The sequence below is a fragment of the Sinocyclocheilus grahami genome, unplaced genomic scaffold (genome assembly GCF_001515645.1).
Source record: "Sinocyclocheilus grahami isolate Dianchi unplaced genomic scaffold, SAMN03320097.WGS_v1.1 scaffold9.1, whole genome shotgun sequence".
Classification (NCBI taxonomy): domain Eukaryota; kingdom Metazoa; phylum Chordata; class Actinopteri; order Cypriniformes; family Cyprinidae; genus Sinocyclocheilus; species Sinocyclocheilus grahami.
This window is the reverse complement of record NW_015505188.1, coordinates 1,346,639-1,370,297: the sequence shown is the minus strand read 5'-3', so window position 1 is coordinate 1,370,297 and position 23,659 is coordinate 1,346,639. Positions and strand designations below refer to the sequence as shown.

Sequence of the window (23,659 nt, the reverse complement as noted above, 5' to 3'; positions counted from 1 at the left end):
GCATCCATTAAAAATCACCTTGACGCCACTTGATCAAAAGACATTTGAGCCAAAAGTGGCTCAGAAAAGTGATATAGCTCTGAAATCAAATAATTTTAAGAGTGAATAAGGTGTCCAAATACTTCTGGGGTCACTGTATAACCATTTGCTCAGTAGCACAATTTTTAAGCGTATCCAACTCAGTAATAGAGCAGAACCGGCAGTGTTAAAGAATCTACTGATCTCAGTGCCTCATTCACATCCAGATGCATAGCCATAATGCATCTGAATGTTCGGCCAGTCCAGAGCAAGCACTCAGCATGCTACATGTACGAGTTGATCAGCTGCTGTCACCCAGTGGTGAAAAAGCCTGTGGTATTACAGAACCAGAAAAAAAACACCCAAGTAGATTGATCTTCCGGGGCTGGAAGAGGACAGTGAGGAATGTGTTGGAGTGGAGGTGAAGATTACTGGTGCAGGGTGTAATATGGCTGGGAAGTCCCATTAGAAACACCTTTTAGAGAAAGTGAGAAAAACCTGCTCTCTCTCTCTGACTACTTTTTTGCCCTCAAAAACCCTGATTTCAAGTGCAATCTGTAATTGTCTTCCTCATTAAGAAGATCTGACACAAAAGGCAATGAGTAGTACTTATCTTAAGAATCATGAGATATTTATTCATGAAAGGATTGTTTTAATATCTTTTGATCTAAACTTCATCTCACTGCAAATGTTGTTTGGAGTCTGTTGTATAATTTCTGAAGCTACATGGGCTGGTCATTAAGTGCCATTAAGTAATAATGGCCAGCTTGAATGCTGTGAGGAGTCCAGACTCAAGCATGTTATGTAATTATGAGTGGATGACTAATTTGTGTAAAAAATATCTTGACAAGTATCATGTGATTATGCTTGATTATGCAAAATGTGTAATTTTATATATGCCACCATGACCCACCATTCCACCATGTCTTTAGAAGACAGAAAACAAGGTTTGATAACACTGTATAATTACTTTCATTTATAACATTTCCAGAAATGACACCTTAATCATGAAAAAGGCCTACGTAGCCATAACTAATAGAAGTGTGATTCATTTGACGTGCATACTGGTCAGTCTATCACATCAGAGCTCATTTACATAAATAAGTCTTTGGTACAATAGCAGTAAAGGCCTGTTTACTTCTAAAGGCGGTCGCACACCGGACGAGAAGCGCAGCTCAGAACACATTGTTTTCTATGAGTGTACACACTACGGCGGCGCCATTTGGCGTCTGTCCGCGGCGCCCAGCTACGTTGTGTGGTACTTGTTGTATGAATTGTTCTAGACGCGGTGCTGCACTTCTCGTCCGGTGTGCCTTAAGGGTCAGTGAAGGGACTGTTTTTGGTGTTATAAATATTGACTAATTATTATAGGCGAGAAAAAATGGAAAATAATATTTCATAAATACAGTATATACAAAATATATTATGAGATACATTACCATTCATATTTGGAATCAGTAACCTTTATTTTTTTTAAAGACATTAATTTTATTCAGCAAGCATGCATTAAACTGATGAAAAGTGATCGTAAAGACATTTGTAATGTTAAAAAATATTTATTCACACTTTATTTTAAGGTCTAATTCTCACCGAGGACACCAGCTCCCCTGTTTATTTTGGACACTATTTCCCCTTTGAACACTTTATTCCCGTTTTGGACATTTTGTTTTATTTTCTGTTAAATAAAACAGAAAAGAGGCCTGACGCCACACCCACTGTGTCTGTCATTTGCTCCTCGTCTAATTCTCACTATTAACAAACCATTAACTACAACTTTTGCCTCAATAAACTCCTAATTTGTTGCTTATTAATAGTTAGTAAGATAGTTATTAAGTTTAGGTATTGGAAAGGATTAGGGATGTAGAATATGGTCATGCAAAATATGTGCTTTATAAGTACTAATAAACAGCCAATACGTTAATAATATAGGCATGATAATAACTGATAAGCAACTAGTTAATAGTGAGAATTGGTCCCTATACTAAAGTGTTACCAAATATTTCAGTTTAAAATAAATGCTGTTCTTTTGAACTATCAACTGATAATAATTAAAATGTTTGAGCAGCAAATCAGCATATTAGAATGATTTCTGAAGGATCATGTGACACTGAAGACTGGAGTAATGATGCTGAAAATTTAAATTGTAATTCTGTTTCACAATTTAGATTTTATTTATATATATATATACTGTGTATATATATATACAGCCAGGTCTGGCGGCGTGTGATGAGGCACACCTGAAGTGAATGGAGCCTCGTCACCACCCCTGTTAAAAGCCAAGTGCGCCTCTCCTCCGGAGAGAGACCGGTCTCTTCCCCCTGTTCATGTGTCCTCGTGGGTCCAGGAGGGGAGCATAGAGGGATTCCAGTGCTGCCGGACCTGCTGTTCGGAATGGAACCGCACCCGTGACGCGGTCGACGGGCCTGGATGCCACGCCGTTATTCTCCTCAAGCGCCGCAGGCCAGGACACTGTATATGTATAACCAATATATAATGTCCCTTGTAGTTTTTAAAATATTTTGAAATGTTCTGCTCCTCTTTGTATACCAGATTCTCCCTGGAGAGTGTATTTGCCTGATGTGGACCCCACCGTGACCGGAGCCATGGTGAAGGGCCTCACTCCGGCCCGCTCGTACCAGTTCAGGGTTTGCGCGGTCAATCAGGTGGGCAAGGGACAGTACAGCACCGAAACCAACAGGTAGGAGGCCATGGTTGTCAACAGCTGCTTATTCTCATGTTATCTGTGCCCATCATTGCAAGATTCAGTTTTTTACACTCAAGCTTGGTCAGGAATAGGCTTATTATGTCCCATCGCACTGTGGTCTGCTGCCGCCAATCAGGTTTGTTACTATTTAAGTGTGTGTTCTGTCACTGATCTTCCACCCACAGTTCTCAGTATGTCCTGCTGCGGCTGAAATCAAAACACCGTAGGTTTTCTTTCTCAGGTTGTGAGTGGCAGGCCTCTGCTCTCACCTCTCGCTCTAATCAGACCCCCTAGCAGCTCGCTTTCGCAGGTCTGCAGCTGTGGGTGGCAGAAACCTCTTTCCCAGCCATTTCTCAGAGTTTTATCTGCTCCTGACGAGGCAAAACATGCCATTTCTGTTCCAGGTGAAAAGAAGGTGGTGTCATTTCTCACCCGCAACAGCAATGTCTCACTTTAAAATTAATCACTTTTATTTAGCTGAGTGTTGAGGATGGTTTTTCAGAGATACCCAGCTGCTTACACCTCTTCCTCAATGCTGAATTAGCTGAAAGCTACAGTAAACAGGTGGGTGAGAGCAACAAAAATTTGAAAAGACTTTTCAGTTTAAATGGAACGATCAAGGTAACTATGCATCTGCCTTTGCAGCGGAAAAAGACATTCTTTTTATGCTTGTGTGAATAATGAAAGCGTTCTAGTAAATGCATAGAGCTGTTAATGGGCAACCGATTTACAGAAAACTGTGACACAGAGCAGTAATATCACCTTTCTGCAGACTTCACATCTATTCTCTCCCACCACTGATTTCTGGCTTTTCTCAGCACCTGTTCTTCCAAAATAGTGCTATCGTGTTGTATGCCTCTCCAGGCAAAGTGAATATTGAAATTGAACTTTTTGACTTTTGAGCCCACTCTATAAATGTGATATTTGTTAGTTTGTCTTTGAAAAAAATTCATGTTAATGTGGAGCACAATCTGATGAGAGAACACATTCAACTTTAAAGAACTGCTGTAAGTTCTTAACTCTTGTTTAACCTCATTTAATGCTTAACTGTTTCAGACGTGCTCACATTTCACATTTAATGGCTTTTTTGGTAAATTATATTCAAGTGCAGGAAGTTAGAAGCAATTCATAACCTGCCATTTTGCTATCATATCATCAAGAGTAGTTTGATCATGACTGCTCATTGTTGTTGCTGCCTTTTTTAGCTTTTGCATGAATGCCTGGTTAATTTGTGAAAGAAAAAAAAACTGGCAGCCAGATGTAAACTTTTTATTTGCACTTTCAATTACAAAACAGTATTTTAATATTATTACTATTCTTTAAATAGGTTTGACTCATATTACTGATATTGCCTTGTTATAAGTTATCTGGATGTTATTTCTTAATGTTTACTTAACTTGACATATTTCTTTGAAAAATTACTATTCAATGTAATTTTTCACTGTACATAGGAAATGAGTTTAGTTGTTTTACATTCTTTTTCATTTCATTTGAAACATCTTAGAATCTATATTTTTCGAAGGAGAGAATCTGATTTCATGACTGCATACATTACTCACTATGTGGGGAAAAAAGTCTGCACACTGTTGCTTCCAAATATACTTACAAATTTAAACTCACTGCAAACGTGATGTTTCAAATGGAATGCTCATTGCTCACAGATGTTTCCGTTAAGTACCTGTATTAACTGAGCTTTGGTTGTTTGTGCTTCACATCTGTGTCATTTGCATGTAGATGTCAGGTAGACCGTAGCAAGTCCATTGCTGATAAATTTCATAAACAAAAAAACTATTTCAGATATGATATGCGTTAAGATATCAAAATCACAAAATCGTGACCCATACATGGAGGGCTGAATCAGTTTAAAGATACACTCTTTAGAGCTGGGATGTTCAATTAAAGTTCCAAGAGGTCCATTGTCTACATTTCCTTCCCAGTGAAAGTACAAACTATGGGTGTGTGTATATATATATATAGATATATATAGATATATATATATATATATAACACGTTTATTATGTGGCACCTAAAAAAATAATTTGGCACCTAAGTTTTTTTCTTATAGGAGCCAATGGCTCCTTACTCAATTTTTTTTGTCTGGAGTTCTGAAATATTAAATGAGCGTCAAAACTAAATAAATAATATTTATACAATTCTAAATTAGTTTGCATTTATTTTAAGGTGTCCTTGTTACAGTGTAATATTAAGTTTAGTACTGAGTAATATTGATTAACAACATGTACTTACTGTTGTTTTAGGATTGGGATTATGGTTTGGTTTGGTTTAGGGTTAGTTGCAAGCAGTTATGCATAGATTACTGTTATTACTATATGCAACATGTAACAAGGACATTGTAAAATAAAGTGTTACCCCAAATTTTTTACAATTGCCTAAATTAAGCTGTCGCTCAAATGTTGGTTTGTAGTTATTGGCAAATTTATATATGTCCCAGAAACTGAATTATGATATTGTTGTCCAATTGTGTCAAGGAAGGTCGAGACCTCTGTAGTGGGGTAGGCCAAAATTACCCTTTTAATGGTGGTGGTGGGAGGCATACACAATTGATGGGTTTAAAACTAGCAGTATTTCATGTTGGGTTAATATTATGTTAGAAAATGGTTTATCTAATAGTTCTCAGAAAAACAAATTAATGCCTCTGATGCTTAAAAAAAGGCCATTGTGTTGTTTATGTTCAGAAGCAGATGTTTAATAGCTTGTGGCACAGTGCAAGTGTGTAAAACAAATGTGTAAATACCGCATGGCTATGGCAGAAAAATAAAGCTCTGTTTCAGCGAGGAGCAAGCAGTCTTTCCTTACGGCCATCATTAAGCAGATTTACAGAGCACTGTCTGAGAAAAGCTCCATGATATTGGTTATAGAGGGCATTAATTATGAAATAGACTTCTGGGAAGAAATAACAAAGTGTGGTCAGAGGTTTAAGAAGACTCTGACAATAAATCAGAAAGGACCCAATGATCCTATTAAACTTTAATGCAGATTTAACTGTCCATTAGCATGAAACGCAAAGGGCAGGATGAATCTATGGGCATTATTAAGCATTCAGCACTGATTCATTTTTAAACTTTGTTAATTAAGAAAATGCACTTTCTGTAGGTGGAATGAACCAAGCATTGCTCACAGAAAATCATTTATGTGTGTTAGCAAACTAGCCTTTAGAGACCAGCCATTATGACGTATTTGACATTACCAATGTTCACAGAGCCCACAAAATCATTAGCATTTCCCACAAAAATTGTTTACTATTTCATTACGAATCTGTTGTGGTAAGATCTAGTAAGGAGGGACCAATGGGGTCTTTTGTAAACAAATGTTGTAAAACATTTCCCCATTTTGCGAATGGCAGTCCCAGGATAAATAAAGGACTCTGAATAAAGTAATACATAGTGTCGATATGAATGCATGTGTTGTATTTCAGTACATTGACATCAACAGGACTTTCAATGTCTTTTTTCCTGTCTCAGAGATTTTCGGAAAGAAATATGTTGAAGTCCGTTTGCACTTTGATGTTTGCCCAGAGCCTCTGCATTTTTAAAATCTCACAAAGTCTCAGTCAACAAATGAGAATTGAGACCCTTTAATAAACTAAAATATAAGCTGGAAAAGTTCTGTCCTCTTAGGATTGAACAGAAATAGTGCTGTTTAGCATGTTCCTTCTTTGAAAAGGGTACAGGTATTTACCACTGAGTTAAAAAGCACTCACATTGGGGACAAATCCTTCAGCAGACATGCACAGCATACTGGCCTACTGTACAACTAACCATGAGATGCTCTTATCTTTAAAAATGCTTGGTTTATTTGTCATTCGAAAGCTTGAAATTTCAATGGAGTGCTTAGCTTGATAGTGCTGAGCCAACAAACGCAATCTTGTATGGCTGTGAATGCACCCAAGCCAGTTGCCACGTATGCAGCGACCTCCAAAATCAAAGCATTGAGGTGCTTAAAGCACAGCGAGACTTTTCCAAGAAAGCACACAAGAGCTTTTGATGGAGTAGGCAGATGTGACACAGTGCATCAGGTTGGGAAATGGACTTGTGACCAGAGGGTTACACTTACACTGCTGCGCCCCGGAGAGAGGCAACTAACCCGAATCGCACGAGAGAAAATGGAGCAGTGAATCAGTCATGTAAGAATATTTTGGTGCTCTGTTGAGTGTACCTGTGCTAACAATGCTCTTACACTTTCTCCCCAGATTGATGCTGAGAGAGGAACCGCCCAGTGCCCCGCCCAAGAACATCGTAGCCAGTGGCAGAACCAACCAGTCCATTATGGTGCAGTGGCAGCCTCCTCCAGAGCCTCAGCTCAATGGAGTCTTGAGAGGCTACGTCCTCAGGTGAGACATGCACAAACCATTTCACAAGTAGAACTTGACTGATGTAATGTGCAGAAATATGACTGCTGGTACTTCCATAATACTATGGCTTCAGTCCAAGATTCTCTATTGAGTCATTTTTCCAGTGAATGGTCTTTTTAGACTTTATATTTATGTTTTTCTGCATTTTTTTATATAGGTAACGTGTTTATTTCCTTGAAAAAATTTAAATAGTTTGAACTATCCAACAAAGCAGCACTGGCTCAACCAATAGCGTTGGTTTGGGGTGGGGCCATCTGTTTCTGTGACCAATGAAAGTATTTGGGAAATAGATTTGAAGACTTTACAGTAATGTTGCTTAAAGTTAGTTAATATATTAACTATCAATGAGCATTACATTTGTTAGAGTATTTATTAATCTTTGTTAATGTTAGTTAATAAAAATACAACTGTTCATTGTTGTTTTTGTTAGCTCAGGTCCATTAAATAATATTTACAGATACAACTTTTAATTTTAATAATATATTAGTAGGTGTTGAAATTAACATTAACCAAGATTAATAAATTCTTAGTAGACATTTATATTGTTAGTTCATGTTAATTAACGTAGTTAACGTAAGTGAACAAATGGAATCTTATTGTAAAGTGTTACCATTATTTTTGTAATTCCATTTTGTACCACTAATGGAACAAAAATCTGCATTTTTAAATACATGTTTATTCATTTGGCAGTCACTTTTGATTAAAAAGTGAAGCTTATTTTGGGGCCAGCAATGTCAGTTTTGATTGCATTTGTCATCCCATCTAGATAATTGAGTTGACCTTAGTGCTGTCACTTTCACTGCTGTTTTAGTACAGTTGTAGCCAAGCACATTTATAAAGTGCTTTATTTATAAACTGATTTAAAAGGAGTGTTTGACATGTCTATGTGATAGTAAATCTAGTCAGGCTGTATTAAAGATTTTGGCAAACATGACACTCCACACTAGTAGTCATAACAATACTATTTTGGTCAAATTTAAAAAAGCTTACAAATAAATAAAAATTATTAAAATATAATTGATTTTAAAAAGCATTTCCATTGTGAATGTGTCTTTAAGCATTGTTAAGGCCATGACACACCAAGCCAATATCAGCCTATTTTTTGCAGTTTGTTCCGCATGGCTTTTTTGTCTGATTGAGCATATTGAATTGCCATTGGAGCCCATCAGCAAGCAAATGACGAGGCTCCAGAGGCTTTGTTTACAGTTTGTATATCTGCAATCCTAACTTTTTTCGATTAACCTTTTTGAATGAACTGCTGGTTGTTGTTGCTGCTAGTTATTTCATTTCACACAGGTGCAGAATGTACGCGCAAGTTAGCATTGACTGTAGTCATTGAGGTGTGTTCAAGCGCAACTATTTTGCCCAGACAAAGGCGACGTGAGGTGACTCCACAGTCGGCATTCATCCTCACTAGTTTTTTATTTCGATTCTGTTTGTCTGGGCCTTTGTATGAAAAACCTTTTAAAAAAACTGATTTAAGTTTCACAAACCAGTTCTTTAATTTTGAGTCTAACATGAGTTTTCCTAAGTGTGTCAGACTGATTCGGGCTGATCGAACTGATTCAAATCAGCCTATTAGAATGATTTCTGATGGATCATGTGACAATGAAAACTGAAAATTCAGCTTTGCCATCACACAAATAAATCACATTTTAAAATATATTAAAATAGAAAGCAATTATTTTAAATAGTAATAATATTTCACAATATTACTGTTTTACTGTATTTTTTATCAAATAAATGCAGTCTTGGTGAGCATATGAGACTTCTTTCAAAAACATCATAATAATTCCAAACTTTTGAAAGGTAGCATATGCGTATGTTTAGCCAGCGAAGACAAACACAGTGGAAAGTCATGATGTGTTTGCTTTATTTCAAGGTATCCACTCTAAATTTTAGCATGTTATTTTGATTTATAGTTATAGTTATTTTACACCCAACAGAGAAGATCAACCAATTAAAAGACACTCAGTTCTCTTACGTAGCAAGAGCTTGGATGCATTTCATTAGCAGTGTTTGACCACTCTTATCCTCCTCAATGGATGTGTTGTGAATGTTTTTAATAGCATTCCCCCATCAGTGGTGTGTTTAACACAGTTTCTTCCCTGAAAGAGAAATAGAGTGTGCCTAATAATTATACAGCCTGTGGGATGACTTCTAATGGCACAGTGACCTGGAAGAAAATCGTTGTCGCTCACTGTTTGGCCATCGATTGCCCTGATGCAGGTACCGGCTCGCCGGGCTCCCTGGAGAGTACCAGCAGAAGAACATCACCAGCCCTGAGATCAACTACTGCCTGATCACAGAGCTCATCATCTGGACCCAGTATGAGATTCAGGTGGCTGCATACACTGGGGCAGGCCTGGGCGTCTTCAGTCAGCCTGTCACTGAGTACACACTGCAGGGAGGTGAGACCTTGTTTCTCTGTCACACTCTCAGTTTTTCTTTTTTCATTACCTAACAGTTGCCGCTTCTATTAGCCTCTGTGTTTTCATCTATTCCTTTTCATCAGCGGAGGCAGGAAGCATGCTGGTTTGAACCCGGTTGATGCAGTTCTTGTTTACATGCCACACTGAGGTCAACTTTGCCTCCACGTAGACCCCACATTTACTTTAAAGCCCTCTTCTCAGACAACTAATTTCCACGATAATCCTCTTCAAAACAATTATGTCAATTATGCACAAGGCCGCTTTTCTCTTCAGATGAGAAGAATCTATCTCAGGAAATTCAGAGTCCTCTCATTTGGACATTTTGGTTGATTATCTGGGGAGCGGCAAACGTATCGACTCTGCTTTGAGAGGCTTCATCTGTCTAATTATTTTAAATAGACATACCATAAACAGAGCCTGTCAAGCAGCTGAATGGTACTGATGCAGTTCCACTGAGCACACTCACAATTAGCAACCTTGACGACTTCACACATCCTAAGGAGAAACATTGTTATATTGACTTCTTGCAGTTGTTTGAATGAATGCAAAAATAGTGAGTTAGTCAGTTTGGACATAGTAATTTTGAACAATTAATTATTAGCATGAAACTTTTATAAATGTATCACATTTATTCATGTCTCCTAACCCGTATGCTACTACAGGTAATGCACCACACCATTTAAAGTTTGGAGTCAGTATGAATTTTTGGTAACATTTTATTTTAACTCTATCCCCGCCAAACACGGAATTTTCCAAGTTTCTGTATTTTCACTGTTATACGCTCTGGGAAGCTATTACACATCTCCTAAATGAGTCCACAATCTCCCGATCAAAAACACAGACTAGGAAGACGCAGAAACGAGTGATCTCATATGTAAGCATATGCATATGAAAAATAATGCGATCATCAACAGCATATAAATGAAAGCTGCCTAATGTTACAGAGTGAAATGGCGATCCCTGAAGTGGTAAAGGACTGTGAAGCTTTGAGGGTGTTGATGGCAGCGATCTACTGCATCTATGCTTTGATCATCGAACTGAATATGATCCAGATGTAGTATTTGATAAAAATGCAATTTTCTCAGCTTTTTGATCAAAATGTTGCTTTTTTTTATGAAACTTGCCTATATTCAAGTGTTGATAAAAAAAAGAATTCTTGAAGCTAGAATAACACTTTTTTTTTTTTTTTAGGAGAGGCTTTGTTCTTTATTTTGATGTATTGCACGCTCATACAACAAAATATTCTGGAGGCCATGATTTTTTTGTGAAAATGATTTTAAAAAAAGCTGACGAGGAAAGAGAAAATATACTGCATGTCCATATTCTAAATCCCAAATCCTAACCAATACCAAAACTTAACAACTACCTTACTAAATATTAATAAGCAGCAAATTAGGAGTTTATTGAGGGAAAACTTTTTCCCACATCTAAAGTGTTACTGATTTGATTCGATTTTTTAAAGAAATTAATACCTTTATTCAGCAAGGGCATATTAAATCGATCAAAAGTGGTAAAACTAGGGATGTCCCGAGCCAATCTCAAGGATCGGAATCGGGCCCGATTAAGCAATTTTTTTAACTGATCGGTATCGACTCTCCTCAGCCCGATCCTTATTTTATGTCAGCTGCCATGCCGGTGTTGTGCAGCAGGAGGCGGTATGCGTCTTTAAGTGGGTTTGCCAACTGCCATTAACAGGAAAAGAAGACGCTCAATTGTGCGTGTGTGTGATGCGCGAGAAAAATTGAGGTCTGTTCTAGCGCGTAATACACGTTTGAGTTTCCGTGTTCAGTGTATTTGATGCACACCTTTGTAATGATCACTCATTCATTTATCATTTACTTTTATCTGCCGTCTGAGATGTCGTTGATATAACACGTTGCTATGGGTTGAGTCTTGATTCGGACTTGACTAACAGACTGGAGTTCTGACACCGCGAGCTTCATGCTTTCTAACCTTATCTTCACTTTATGTTGCAATTACTCTGCTTATTATAAGTATAAAATACAAGACGTTTACATCAACTAGTTCCATATTCATAATTGTGACCACAAAATCTGTTTACAGTGTCAACCATTGTGGCATGTTTACAGTACATCTGTCAATGTCTGTATACAGTGTGTGCATATATACATATGTGACCCTGGACCACAAAACTAGTCATAAGGGTACATTTTTCGAATAAATAAGCTTTCCATTGATGTATGTTTTGTTATGAAAGGACAATATTTGGCCGATATACAACTATTTGAAATCTGGAATCTGAGGGTGCAAAAAAATCTAAATATTGAGAAAATCGCCTTTAAAGTTGTCCAAATGAAGTTCTTAGCAATGCATGTTGATAATCAAAAATTAAGCTTTAATATATTTACAGTAGGAAATTTACAAAATATCTTCATGGAACATGATCTTTACTTAATATCCTAATGATTTTTGGCATAAAAGAAAAATCAATAATTTTGACCCATACAATGTATTTTTGGCTATTGCTAGAAATATACCCCAGCGACTTAAGACTGGTTTTGGGGTCCAGGGTCACATACACACAAGAACTCAGAGTTAAACTGAGTCAGAACAAATTCAGCTTGATAATGTTTTGATAGATTGATAGAAAGGTATGTAATAGATTACAATCAACCAAAAATTAGACAGCTGTTAGTATGACAGTATTTACCAATACTTAGATACTTAGACGGGCAACCCTTAGCCTTAATGACAGCCTGTAGTCTCCTGGGCATGCTGTCACCCAGCTTCATGCAAACCTCAGCTTCAATGTTTTTTCCCAGACTCGGTCTGAATAATTTTTGGTCCCAAATTTGTATCAATTTTACTGGTGGTCCACTGTATGAATAGTTTTTGGGTATGATTTGTCACAGTTTAGTTTATTTTGCTATCCTCGCTTACATAAATGAACTATAGTGTCCTGCACCCACTAGTAAAAAAATATCAAAAATTAAATCTGGTCTCTGAATAATTTTTGGTTTGACTGTATATCCTTCGGTTATTTTCACACTTAATTATGCCCATTAAAATGTATTTTACAAGTTTTTGTTACTTTCACTGTTAGTTTTTTTGCTCTATGGTACATCATAGCATTAGAGCTGCTCCATTGCAGCGGCTTAGTACTGTAATCACGCGCTTTGCTGTAATAATGCAGGGAACCACTCGTTATAAATCTCCTAACTGATATTTTCAGAAATAGTTTTTTCATCTGAAACGTGCTGCGATTTATATTCCAAAGCCACTCATATAATGCAGAAACACTCAAGCAAGCACGTATTTGTACTGCTGCAGAATGAGAGGACAGTACTACATTCTAGCGCATTCCACACAGGCTGCTAGATTCACTTTCACCAGAAAGTCGTGTATGCCTAAGGTTGAAAATAAATGATGTTTATAGTGAATGCCCTTATAAATGGTCTTATTTTTACAATTTAGTTTTAATCCAAATGATGCGCGTGCTAAGTGAGGGAACATCAAAGATCACACAACAGAAGTGCTCTCTCTTTCTTTCTCGCTCTCACTGCCTACCGTTAAGTAACTTGTGCATTATTTTACTTACTTGTTTTTGACATATCCGACCGAACTACAAACTTTCCAGTGATGTCTGTGAGAAAGATATATTCACTCGACAAGCTCGCGCATCTGTGCCGCCCCGCGCTCAATCCACTCAGCGTGCTTTGTTTATCAGCTCGCGCACATCAGCTATACAGGCGTTAATACTGAATGTTTAACATTATATTCATTGCATACATATACTTCGTAGTAGACATCCTTAACTCCATTCTGCTGTCTGTTGTCGGTGTCTCTTTGTCTGAATATGGCACTTATCACATGCTTTGTGGTATCGGCGTTTGGTATCGGGGCATTTTAACGAGTACGAGTACAGGAGCTCAATATCGGGCCCGATGCATCCCTAGTATATATATATATATATACATACATCATACATATATTACTTTTACTCTCTGCACAACTCTGTATACATTGGATTGATTTTAATAACTACTTGATATGTACTTGAAGTGTGCACCAAACATACATTCCTATAGGAATATACATGTATTGGATCGGGACTCAGTATCGGCAGATACTCAATATTCAATATCTCGGATCGGATCGGGGGCACAAAAAACCTGATCGGGACATCCGTAGGTAAAACGTTACAAAAGGTTTCTATTTCAAATAGATTCTGTTCTTTTGGACTTTCTATACATCAAAAAATATTAAAAATATCAAACTTATTTCAACATTGATGATAATATGAAATGTTGTTTGAGCAGCAATTCGGCATATTAGAATGATTTCTGAAGGATCATGTGACACTGAAGACTGGAGTAATGACGCTGAAAATTCAGCTTTCCATCACAGGAATGAAATACATTTTAAAATATGTTACAATAGAAAAGATATCAAAATAATGCTGTTTTTGCTGAATATTTTGATCAGTTAAATCAGCCTTGGTGAGCATTAGAGACTTCTTTCAAAAAACATTAAAACAATTTACCAACCCCAAACTTTTGAATGTTAGTGTATAAATTATGTCTGCAACAATAATGTTATTTACCACTAAATAACCTTCCTTTGATTAAATCATTTAATTAATCACTCAAATTGATTGACAGCTTTATAAACATCACCAGGTCTACATATGTTTTATCCAGTGAAGAATTTGAGGTAGGGAATAGTGCTTCTGAAGAGCAGAGATGGCACTGCATAATGAATGTGTTTATACCGCTTTAAGAGAGGGCTATAATTGGCAGACTTTTGAAAGATAGTCTTTTGATTCAAAATAAGTCAAAGCTTGACAGGCAACCTGAAAAGATCAGCCGCAGAAAGAAAAAAAAACACAACTCTCTCACCAGGCTTTCATGAATATGCTTTTTGTATGAATTTTCCTGCCAGGGGTTTTATAAATGTACACAACCAATTCCACAGAAAACCTTTGAAAGTCTGAAATTCTGTTTTGTGTGTGTAATACAAATACACACTTTTTAGCTGTGTTATTTATACATCAACAAAGTGTCCATATAGTCAAAAAATAAAAACGGAAGAGGAAGAAGTATGGGCAAACAATCTGGAATCAGGACTCTGTTGTGACATTGTTTTGTTGTGTTTTGGCTTATATAAGACCTGTCCTTTCATTCAACTGCCTTCTCTCTCACTTCAGCTTTTTAGAAGGACACTGTATGTATAATAGAATGTGAATATCTTTTTTCTTTCATTTATTTTGTCCATGCTACAGCGTGCTACTCTCAGAAAAGGTCAGAAATGTCTCAGGCACATATCAGGTTCACCGTGAAGATTGTAAGCTGGACCCCTTAATTTAATTGATGAATTTTAATACTTTTGCGATTCTAACGTCAGTCATTTTAGTGGCCATGAATATTGTTGCTGTACTTTGCATTATAAAAACAAGAGCAAACTGTAACCATGGACTATTTTTGTTATTGTTATAAAATTTGGCTATGGCCACAGTACAGTCCACAGTGGCCATTTCCAGTTTTCAGATCAAATCATTCCATCAACATTTTTTTTTTCAGACTTTTCAGACATTTATGCATAGCCCTTAACTTTTTAACATCTGTTGTCACTTTTCACTATCATCTAATGTACATCAATGCATGTTTTATGTTTTTGCAAGAAATTAATTTACAATTTGCAGTGTTTTCTGCAATTAATAAAAATAAAAATTCCCTCAATAGATTTGAAAATGTCAGATTCATTGTGATTTCTGGAGTTCACACTGTGTTATTATGTAATTATTACAACGGTCCATGGGCATGACATCTAAGGCGGAGACTAAACCCTTTGAGATGTACTAAGGGGTGCATGCATGCTGTATACTGTATATGCTTATATTTGACTAGCAGTGTAGTTGATAAGAGAAGTCACATTAGGACAGGGGTATCCAATCCTGCTCCTGGAGAGCCACTTTCCTGAAGACTTTAGCTCTAGTCCGCCTGCCTAAAAGCTTCTAGTGATCCTGTTGACCTTGATTAGATGGTTCAAGTTTGTTTTAATGAGGGTTCGAGCTAAACTCTGCTGCATAGTGGCCCTCCAGGATCAGGTCTGGACACCCCTGCATTCGGATGTTATAGGAGTCTAACATACAGTATGTACTTGCCTCTAGTTCCTACAGCGCCCCCTCAGGGTGTAGAGGTCAAGGCCGTGAACTCAACCACAATTGAATTTACTTGGAATCCACCACCTCAACAGTTCATCAATGGCATTAATCAAGGTTACAAGGTAAACTCAGTTCTCCTGTACTGGTTTCCATTGAGTTCCTGTCATATGCAGAAAATGTGATATGTTTTGGGTTGGTCTGTCCCTCAGCTGATGGCGTGGCCTGAACGATCTCCAGAGGATGTTATCATCGTGACCATCACCCCTGATTATCATGGGACACGTCACCTCGGTTACATCAGTGGTCTAAAAAAGTTCACCTGGTACTTGACTTCAGTGCTGTGTTTCACCACACCAGGGAATGGACCCCGCAGTGTCCCCAAACTGGTGCAGACTCATGAGGACAGTAAGTAATTAGACTGTTAGTCTGTTAGTCCATACTTCATGTCATAAGGATGAATTTCTGTCTCTCACTAAATCATATTATATAATAAAAGTGGTGCTCAGAACAATTATGTAAAATTGGATTTAGAAATGATTAATGAGTAATGCCTGTTGTGTCTTAACATCTTTATGACAGGTGCTGTTTTACAGAGAAATTACACAATGACCTATGCTGTTTGACATAAAATGCACAGAAATATATAATCATATTTACAGTATATATAAGGATGTGTGTGTGCATGTGTAATTAAAAAAAAATACACCAGCTTCTCAAAATGGAATCGACCACAGTCATGGATATTTACTGTCACTGTTTACTATTGCGAAACAGAGATGAAACACAAAGTACCTGTTGCATGACCTTTTTAATCCTCGTTTTAATGGAGGCTTCAAAGATAATTAAGTTAAACAGAAAAGTTCAGAACAGAATGTTTCTTTCAATTACTGAGAAAGCCAAACCACAAAAAACACTCTTCAGTTTTAATATATCTAGCTCACTGCCAGCTTTTGGCCTTTACATCAGCATCATGTCAGTGTTCTTGCTCTGAAACTGGGGTAGATTGGGGTGATAAAATACCAAATTACAAAATGTCTAATAAAAGTCACATTAATTAAAGTACTGCTCGAACTTAAGTACAAATACTGCTCTGTGGGTCAAGCCGATATAATTATATCTGTAGGCATCTCTGATACTACAAGTGAGAAATTAGGAAAAATATTTGGTTGGAAACGAATGATCAAGGAAAAAGCAACAATGTTTGTGTATGTGTCAGGTTTTGATATCATTGGGATCTTTGTTGTGGTTCGTTATGAAGGGTCTAAATAATGCTTTATTTCACATGTTTCATAATTAGAGTTTGAATTAGTATGTGATCAGCGCAATTAACCTACAGTAGAAAGAGCTCGTTTAGAAACATAAGGAAGTCTACGACCAGGAAACGTCTTTGTGTTTAGTTCCAGGCCCTGTTGGTCGCTTGAGCTTTACAGAGATTTTGGACACGTCTCTGAGAGTTAGCTGGGAGGAACCTGTGGACAAGAACGGCATCATTTCTGGTGAGTGTTTTTGACCTTTATGCTGTTTTTATTGATATGATACTGTAGAAATAATGGGCAGACATGTCACAATAATGAAGGAAAACACTTATATTTTGCAGCAATAAGTCTGAATGAATTTATTTGCACCAGTATTTGCAAAATTCAGTTTTGGGAATGATAAATTGTTCATTAGATTTCTGGTTGCTGTTAAATGAAATCTAATCTGCCCCCCTCTGTTTAAATGTAGCTGAACGTTGCATTAGACAAAGCAGGTGAGCCTGTGAAGGAGCTCCATTTTCATTTGGCAACTCTTGGGTGTTCGTATAGCTTTATTAATGGATACACTTCTATTTAACACTTCATTGAGTATTTGCACAAAGGCAATTATGGCGTCGTTGTTTGCGTTCAGTTGGCAGAAACAATTTTCGCTCCCTGTTGCATAGCTATAAAGGACGCTTTTGTGATTGTGTGTGTGTGTGTGGTTGTGGTTGTGGTTGTCTCTCCGTGTGACTCTGTGTGTGGGCGCAGATGCATGTGTTTTAGTATTCCAGGAGTGCTGTTTACAGTATCCATATTGTGCTGGAATCATTACCACCAGGAACGAAAAACCCAAACAGATCAAAATAAAAGAAATGTTAACCATGATCAAAGGATCTGTAAGCATGAGTTGACATTCCAGCCTAAGACAAGAACATGAGCCTGTTAAGAACAATTCCAGGTCATAAAATTAAGAGAAAAAATAAGATTTTGTTTTTAAAAAACATTTTTTAGGACCATTAATATTGTTGTATTGTGAAATTATTTTAAAGAGAATTAAGCACATTTTCCACTAAGTTATCATTACGGAAATAAATTAATTCATTAACTGCATAAATAAAAAATAAATTAAAAAAACAGTTATTTATAATATTTCGCAACATTTCTGTTTTAACTTTTTTTTATAAAGTAAATAAATGCAGTCTCGAGCATAAGAGATATGATTTTATATTATAATACTGTAAAAATCAGAACCTAATAAAAATCTTTGAGAATAATGAAAATTTGAAAATAAATAATGGCAATGCGAAGACTTTAATGGGAATAAATAGTAAGTAAAATATTTCTACAGTGACCAAAAATGGCTGAACCTTTAATGTCATGAAAATAACGTCACAATGCAAATCATCTTAAAATGAAGTCTTAAAAAATACATGGGTTTATTTTTTGTATTTCTTATAAAAAAAATGTTCTTTCTTTCTTTGTTTTGGCATGAAATATGACCAGAACAACACATTTTCATGAGAGTCACTCGTGACATCTCAATAATGCAGAGAAAGAATTAGATGTGGACTAACGAGGCAGCAGTGGACTGATACTGGACATAGATTAAGCCAAGTGAGTTGCAGAATGGCTCTGGATGTAGATTGAGAGTATGGAGGCGAATGAGATCAGACATGCATTAGACTAAATAGCTCCTGTCTATATCAATGTACGCAGCATTGTTGCTCTTTGAATGTTGCCTAGGCCTGCTCTCCCAGCGCAAAGCTTGATTTATGAGCACCTCAATGGAAAAGGACATTCAGCGATTGGAAACAGTGCTGACTCTGGGAGAAAATACTCCCAATAAACAGCAAATTACATAGGATCTCTGCTGGCTATTAGTCTCAGTTAGATGAGGGTTAGGGGGCAGGGCCCTGGGTCTAGACAACTCTACAGCACTTCCCCATTTCACCCACCTTGTTTGTTAAAGAGAGATTGTTTATTTCAAGTTCAAGACCTCAGAAAAATTCCTCCTGCTCTGGCGAGTTGTCATCCCAGGTTGAACTTGGACGAGACGCCCCAAATTGACCCATTCCCACAGGTTTTGAGCTGTAAAGTGAAGTAAACTCAAATGACTTTTCAAGTTTTAATGAATGTGATGGTGCTTTGCAGGTTACCTGGTGTCCTGGGAAGCTCAGGGGAAGAACCAATCGCAAGTGGCGCGTACTTTGGCCAACACCACATTAGACTACAAGGTCACCGGCCTGACGTCCCTCACTACGTACACACTAGAAGTGGCAGCTATGACGGAGGCGGGCGTAGGAACTGTAACTTCCTCCACCATTTCATCTGGAGTGCCACCAGGTCTGTTGTAGCTTTTGAACATAGACAATTAAAAATAAAACCTGCGTTACAGGAGTTACTCTTCCATATTTCTCCATGAATATTGTACACTAGTAATATAAGAATTATGTTCTTTTAAGCTGGACTTTTTTGCTCAGGAACTGCAAAGTTGTTGCCCATGCGCTGCCATAAATCAAATGTGGCACTGAAGGAAAAATATTCATTTGCACCGGATTTAAAGCAGGCTTTCTCTCGCTGAAAGAAGGCGAATGCTGAACTGGCTGAATGCCGAGCCAAAAACCATAATGCCTGCTGATAAATTGCATATTCTGAGACATTAGGGAAACAGACGTCTCAGTGGGGATTTCAGGCAGATGTGAGACTATTATGTGTTATTTGATTTAATTCCAGTGTAATTTCATCAAAGGTTTCTCGAACCAAATGAGACTTTTTATCTCTGCACTTCAAATGAATCGCAAATATCTTTTTTTTTTAATTCAGTCTCTCGTGCAACATGGATCTACAGTGTTATTAAAAATATTCCAGCCATGATTTCGAAATGCTGAGTGGTGTTTGCTTTAGAAGGCATGCTTGTGAATGTTTTGTGGTTATTGATTGCTGTGATGTTAACTTTTAACTTTTGCTTCATTACGGTTTCACGCAGAACTTCCCGGGCCTCCATCAAATTTGGTTATTTCCAAGATCAGTTCACGATCTGCTACGCTGAAGTTCCGTGCAGGGGATGATGGGAAGACGACCATCTCCAAGTGGATCGTTGAGGGGCAGGTGAGTCGTATTTCAGTTCTTCTTTATCCGATCATTATCCGCCTACCATCTGAAGCTGTACATCCTCACAGTGCTCCCTGATGAGTCTTCACCAGCAAATAAAAACATTTTACATGATAATGAAATATCCCTGCAGTGTTGAGCAAAGTACTTATGATGATTTGTGCAGGCTTTGTCTCCTAATCCTAGGAATGTGCATTTCAGCTTTTTTGACAGCTTGATGGATAAATCAGTTGAGTTCTTGAGGATTTAAGGTGGGACAGTGAAGCAAAAACTACCTGCACTATTTTTATTTGACAGTGGACAATGAACAACATTTTTGACTGTCGCATGGTGTCTCATAAGAAAAGAATTAATTAATTAATGAATAAATAAAAGTACAATTAGCTAAGTTCTTGTTTCGTAATCTTGTTTCGATCAACAGGATTTTTGGCTGTTGTCTCACAAAACGAAACAAAACAAATAAAATAAAATAATTTCTTGAGTATTCAGAGTGAGAGCAAAAAATATCTCCGCTGCTTTTATTTGTCAATCAGTGTACACCACACAATGGTTTTTGGCTGTTGTATCATGTTTAATGAAACATATCTAAACTAAAATAAAATAAAATAAACCAGCTGAGTTCTTGAGGATTCAAAGTGGGACAGTGGAGCAAAAAATAAAAAAGTGCTATTTTTATTTGTACAGTAGGTCACCAAACAAGATTTTTGACTGTTGTATTGTGTCTAACTAAAACTAAATAATAAAGAAACAAACTAGTCAAGTTCTTGAGGATTTAAGGTGGGACAGTGGAGCAAAAAATATTTTTTATTTGTTGGTCAATGTACATCGAACAACAGTTTTGGTGTTTATTTTTTGTCTCACAATAAATAAAGAATGCATGAATGAATAAATAAAAATGGAAAATGTTAACTCATAATCTCACTTTGATTCAGCCGATCTGCTCATCAGTTTAGTATAAGCTTCAGGTTACATCGTGCTCATTTAGTAGCTGTCATCACAGGGCTTTAAAAACAGCCTGCATGCAGACTTATCACACATGCTCGATTCACTTCCACTCAGCACTTCCATTTCAACCTGAATAACAGCAAGTTCCAGTTGTGATTGCCCTCCACGGCTCAGAGATGTATTGAGAGTACATCCTCACCCTTTCCACATCGCCTGCGACTTTTGCAAAAGTGATGACAGATTGAATCACATGACTGACTCCTAATTTGTAATCGACGTCAACTCTCTGAACTTGACGGCGCCGGCCCGGAGCTAGCAAAAGGAAGCATCTGCTTTTCATGTGGCGGCACTTAAATTCCAGAGTTGATTGAGGCCGGGCTATCTGCCGCTGCAGAAATCTGTCACCGAGCGAGAGAGAGCCCCTGCATACGCACCAGTTATGAAATACAACGGCAGTCTCCAGCATAAGGTGCCACGCGTCCAACATCTATCACGTTGGCATAAATGCTTACCGCATACAGTACACTCCACTGGTCATAGTAAATCTTCCTGAGTGCTATGAGCTTTGATTGGTTTAGACTTGGCTCGCACAATGTGTTTGAAATGGGGCAGTTGCTGGCACTGTCCTGGACTCAATTGAAAAAGCTTTAACCTCTCTCCGTTCTGCATTCCTGCTGAAGGCCCGTTCCCTACAAAACACTCTAAGAGGCTTTGGCCTGTGACGTACCGGGTATAATAAAGTGCAGTGTGGGGATTTTTCTTCTCCTTCTTTCATTTACTTTGCTGCTTGGACTCTGCACTCGACAAACGCTGAGAGATATCGTTCTCAAAACGGGGGTGAAAAATGGCTCTTTCAAGATGTTTGGAAATGCCGTGGCAGATTAATGTCCAGGTAGTCTCATGTAGCCAGACTACTGCCATAAAGTCCACTGCTTATTCTGGTGAAGAATCACCCATCTGACTGATACATAAAATTACTAACCGCTTTTACTTTGTGACATTTTTATGACGTAAATCTCATTTACCGACTCAGCCTTTAACAATTTTTATAGAATTTGCAGTGCTTTTTGTAGCAGCCCTGGAACTTATAAACATGATTTTTGTGTCCTGGTGATAAATGAGTGAATATTGATTTGCAATTTTCATCAGATGGTCTGTATTGGATTTTTGGAAATCTATTTATAGGACTGTCAAAATCAATGTACAAACTGAAAATATTTATAGGATATGTTTAATGCAGTAATTTTTTTAAAAATATTTAATTGGAAGATATTTATTGTGAAAAACAAACACATTTGAAATGAACTGAAAATCTTACTCTTCAGATTTATTTCCCTATCATCACTCTATTAGTGTGTAGAATAAATTATACAAAGTGAACATCTTCCAGAGAATTGTTTTGGGTTTAGTACAATGACAGTACAAAAGCCAATTATTTTAAGATAGCGTGTTATCTTTAAAATAATAATAATATCTAAATAATAATAGAAATAATACCAAAATAATTGGCTTTTATATTGTTATTTTTCTAAGACCATAAATGTGAAGAGTAAGACTTTCAATTTATTTAAGATGTACTTGCTTTTCACAATAAATACAGTTTTTAAAAACATATTTAATGCATATTTTAAGTTAGTACATTAACTTTCACCCTTAACATTTGTATGAATGGGTCTGTTTTAGAGAAAATAATACAAATGCCTTCATGTTTTAATATATCCCTCACAAGAGGATCATCATAGGTAGGGGTCATTGGTATTGTTGGCACTGATTGTAACAGCAGGTCTCTCTGTCTTCAGGTGGGCAGTATCGGGGAAGAGGAAGAGTGGAAGGTGTTGTACGTGAGAGAGAATGACCCTGAAGCTCAGGTGCTGGAGGTGCCCAATCTCACCCCGTTCACACACTACAGGTCAGTGCTGTTTCTCTACAAACACACATTAACTGCATTAACACAGAAATTGCCATGTAAACAGCATTTTCATTTACTTTAATCTGAATAAATTCACATTTGAAGTGAGCCTAATCAAATTAAGACATGTAGATTACTCCAATTACAGTTGCATTACTGAAGACACGTATACAGCTTAATCAGATTATGATCCTGTGCCTGCATAAACAAATCGAGCGGTTCACAGTTCAAGTCAGTACACTATGGCAATGTTTTTGATTTTGTATTTATGCCTCTGATCTTGTTATTTTCGGCTTCTTTCCCTGAGGATTCTGTCAATTCATTCCTTTCTTCTTTCTTGTTCTTTCTGATTTTGACGTCTTTGTCTTATGCTGAAAAAAGACAATTGAACTTAGATGTGCGACAGAATTGCTGAGACATAGTGTGTGCATGAAATCTATTTACACACAGAAAATACTTTATTTTATGCATGGACTTCAGAAATCACTACATACTGCAAGTTCTGTGAGTGACAGTCGCATCTGAATGATCACTCTGTGTGTGTATAGAATACAACACAGTTAAAAATTACTCCAGAACTTGCGATGGTTGACATAGTGATAACCATAGCTACAATATAACATATGGCATCTTGTGGATGTAAGTAACAAACATGGATGCCAACTGTTTAACCTGTTTGGTGTTGTTTCTGCCAAAAGAAATAGATGCTAGAGACTTATTAATATTTATAAGCTGTTTTGTATATTTGCTAAATGTGATTCACAAATGCATATACAGTGGGTACGGAAAGTATTCAGACCCCCTTA

The 23,659-nt window shown here is 37.2% G+C and overlaps 1 protein-coding gene across 3 annotated transcripts in view; it reads left to right on the top strand.

Moving 5' to 3' along the window:
- LOC107591833 (protein sidekick-1-like) overlaps positions 1-23,659 on the top strand; it is a 368,532-nt gene that overhangs the window by 287,795 nt on the left and 57,078 nt on the right. For all 3 annotated transcript variants that reach the window (XM_016281108.1, XM_016281124.1, XM_016281117.1), the window contains exons 15-23: positions 2,569-2,716; positions 6,933-7,073; positions 9,324-9,505; positions 15,657-15,772; positions 15,860-16,055; positions 17,048-17,146; positions 19,040-19,231; positions 19,875-19,996; positions 22,744-22,853. In XM_016281108.1, the coding sequence (XP_016136594.1) occupies positions 2,569-2,716; positions 6,933-7,073; positions 9,324-9,505; positions 15,657-15,772; positions 15,860-16,055; positions 17,048-17,146; positions 19,040-19,231; positions 19,875-19,996; positions 22,744-22,853 (1,306 nt within the window). The remainder of the gene's footprint in view (positions 1-2,568; positions 2,717-6,932; positions 7,074-9,323; positions 9,506-15,656; positions 15,773-15,859; positions 16,056-17,047; positions 17,147-19,039; positions 19,232-19,874; positions 19,997-22,743; positions 22,854-23,659) is intronic.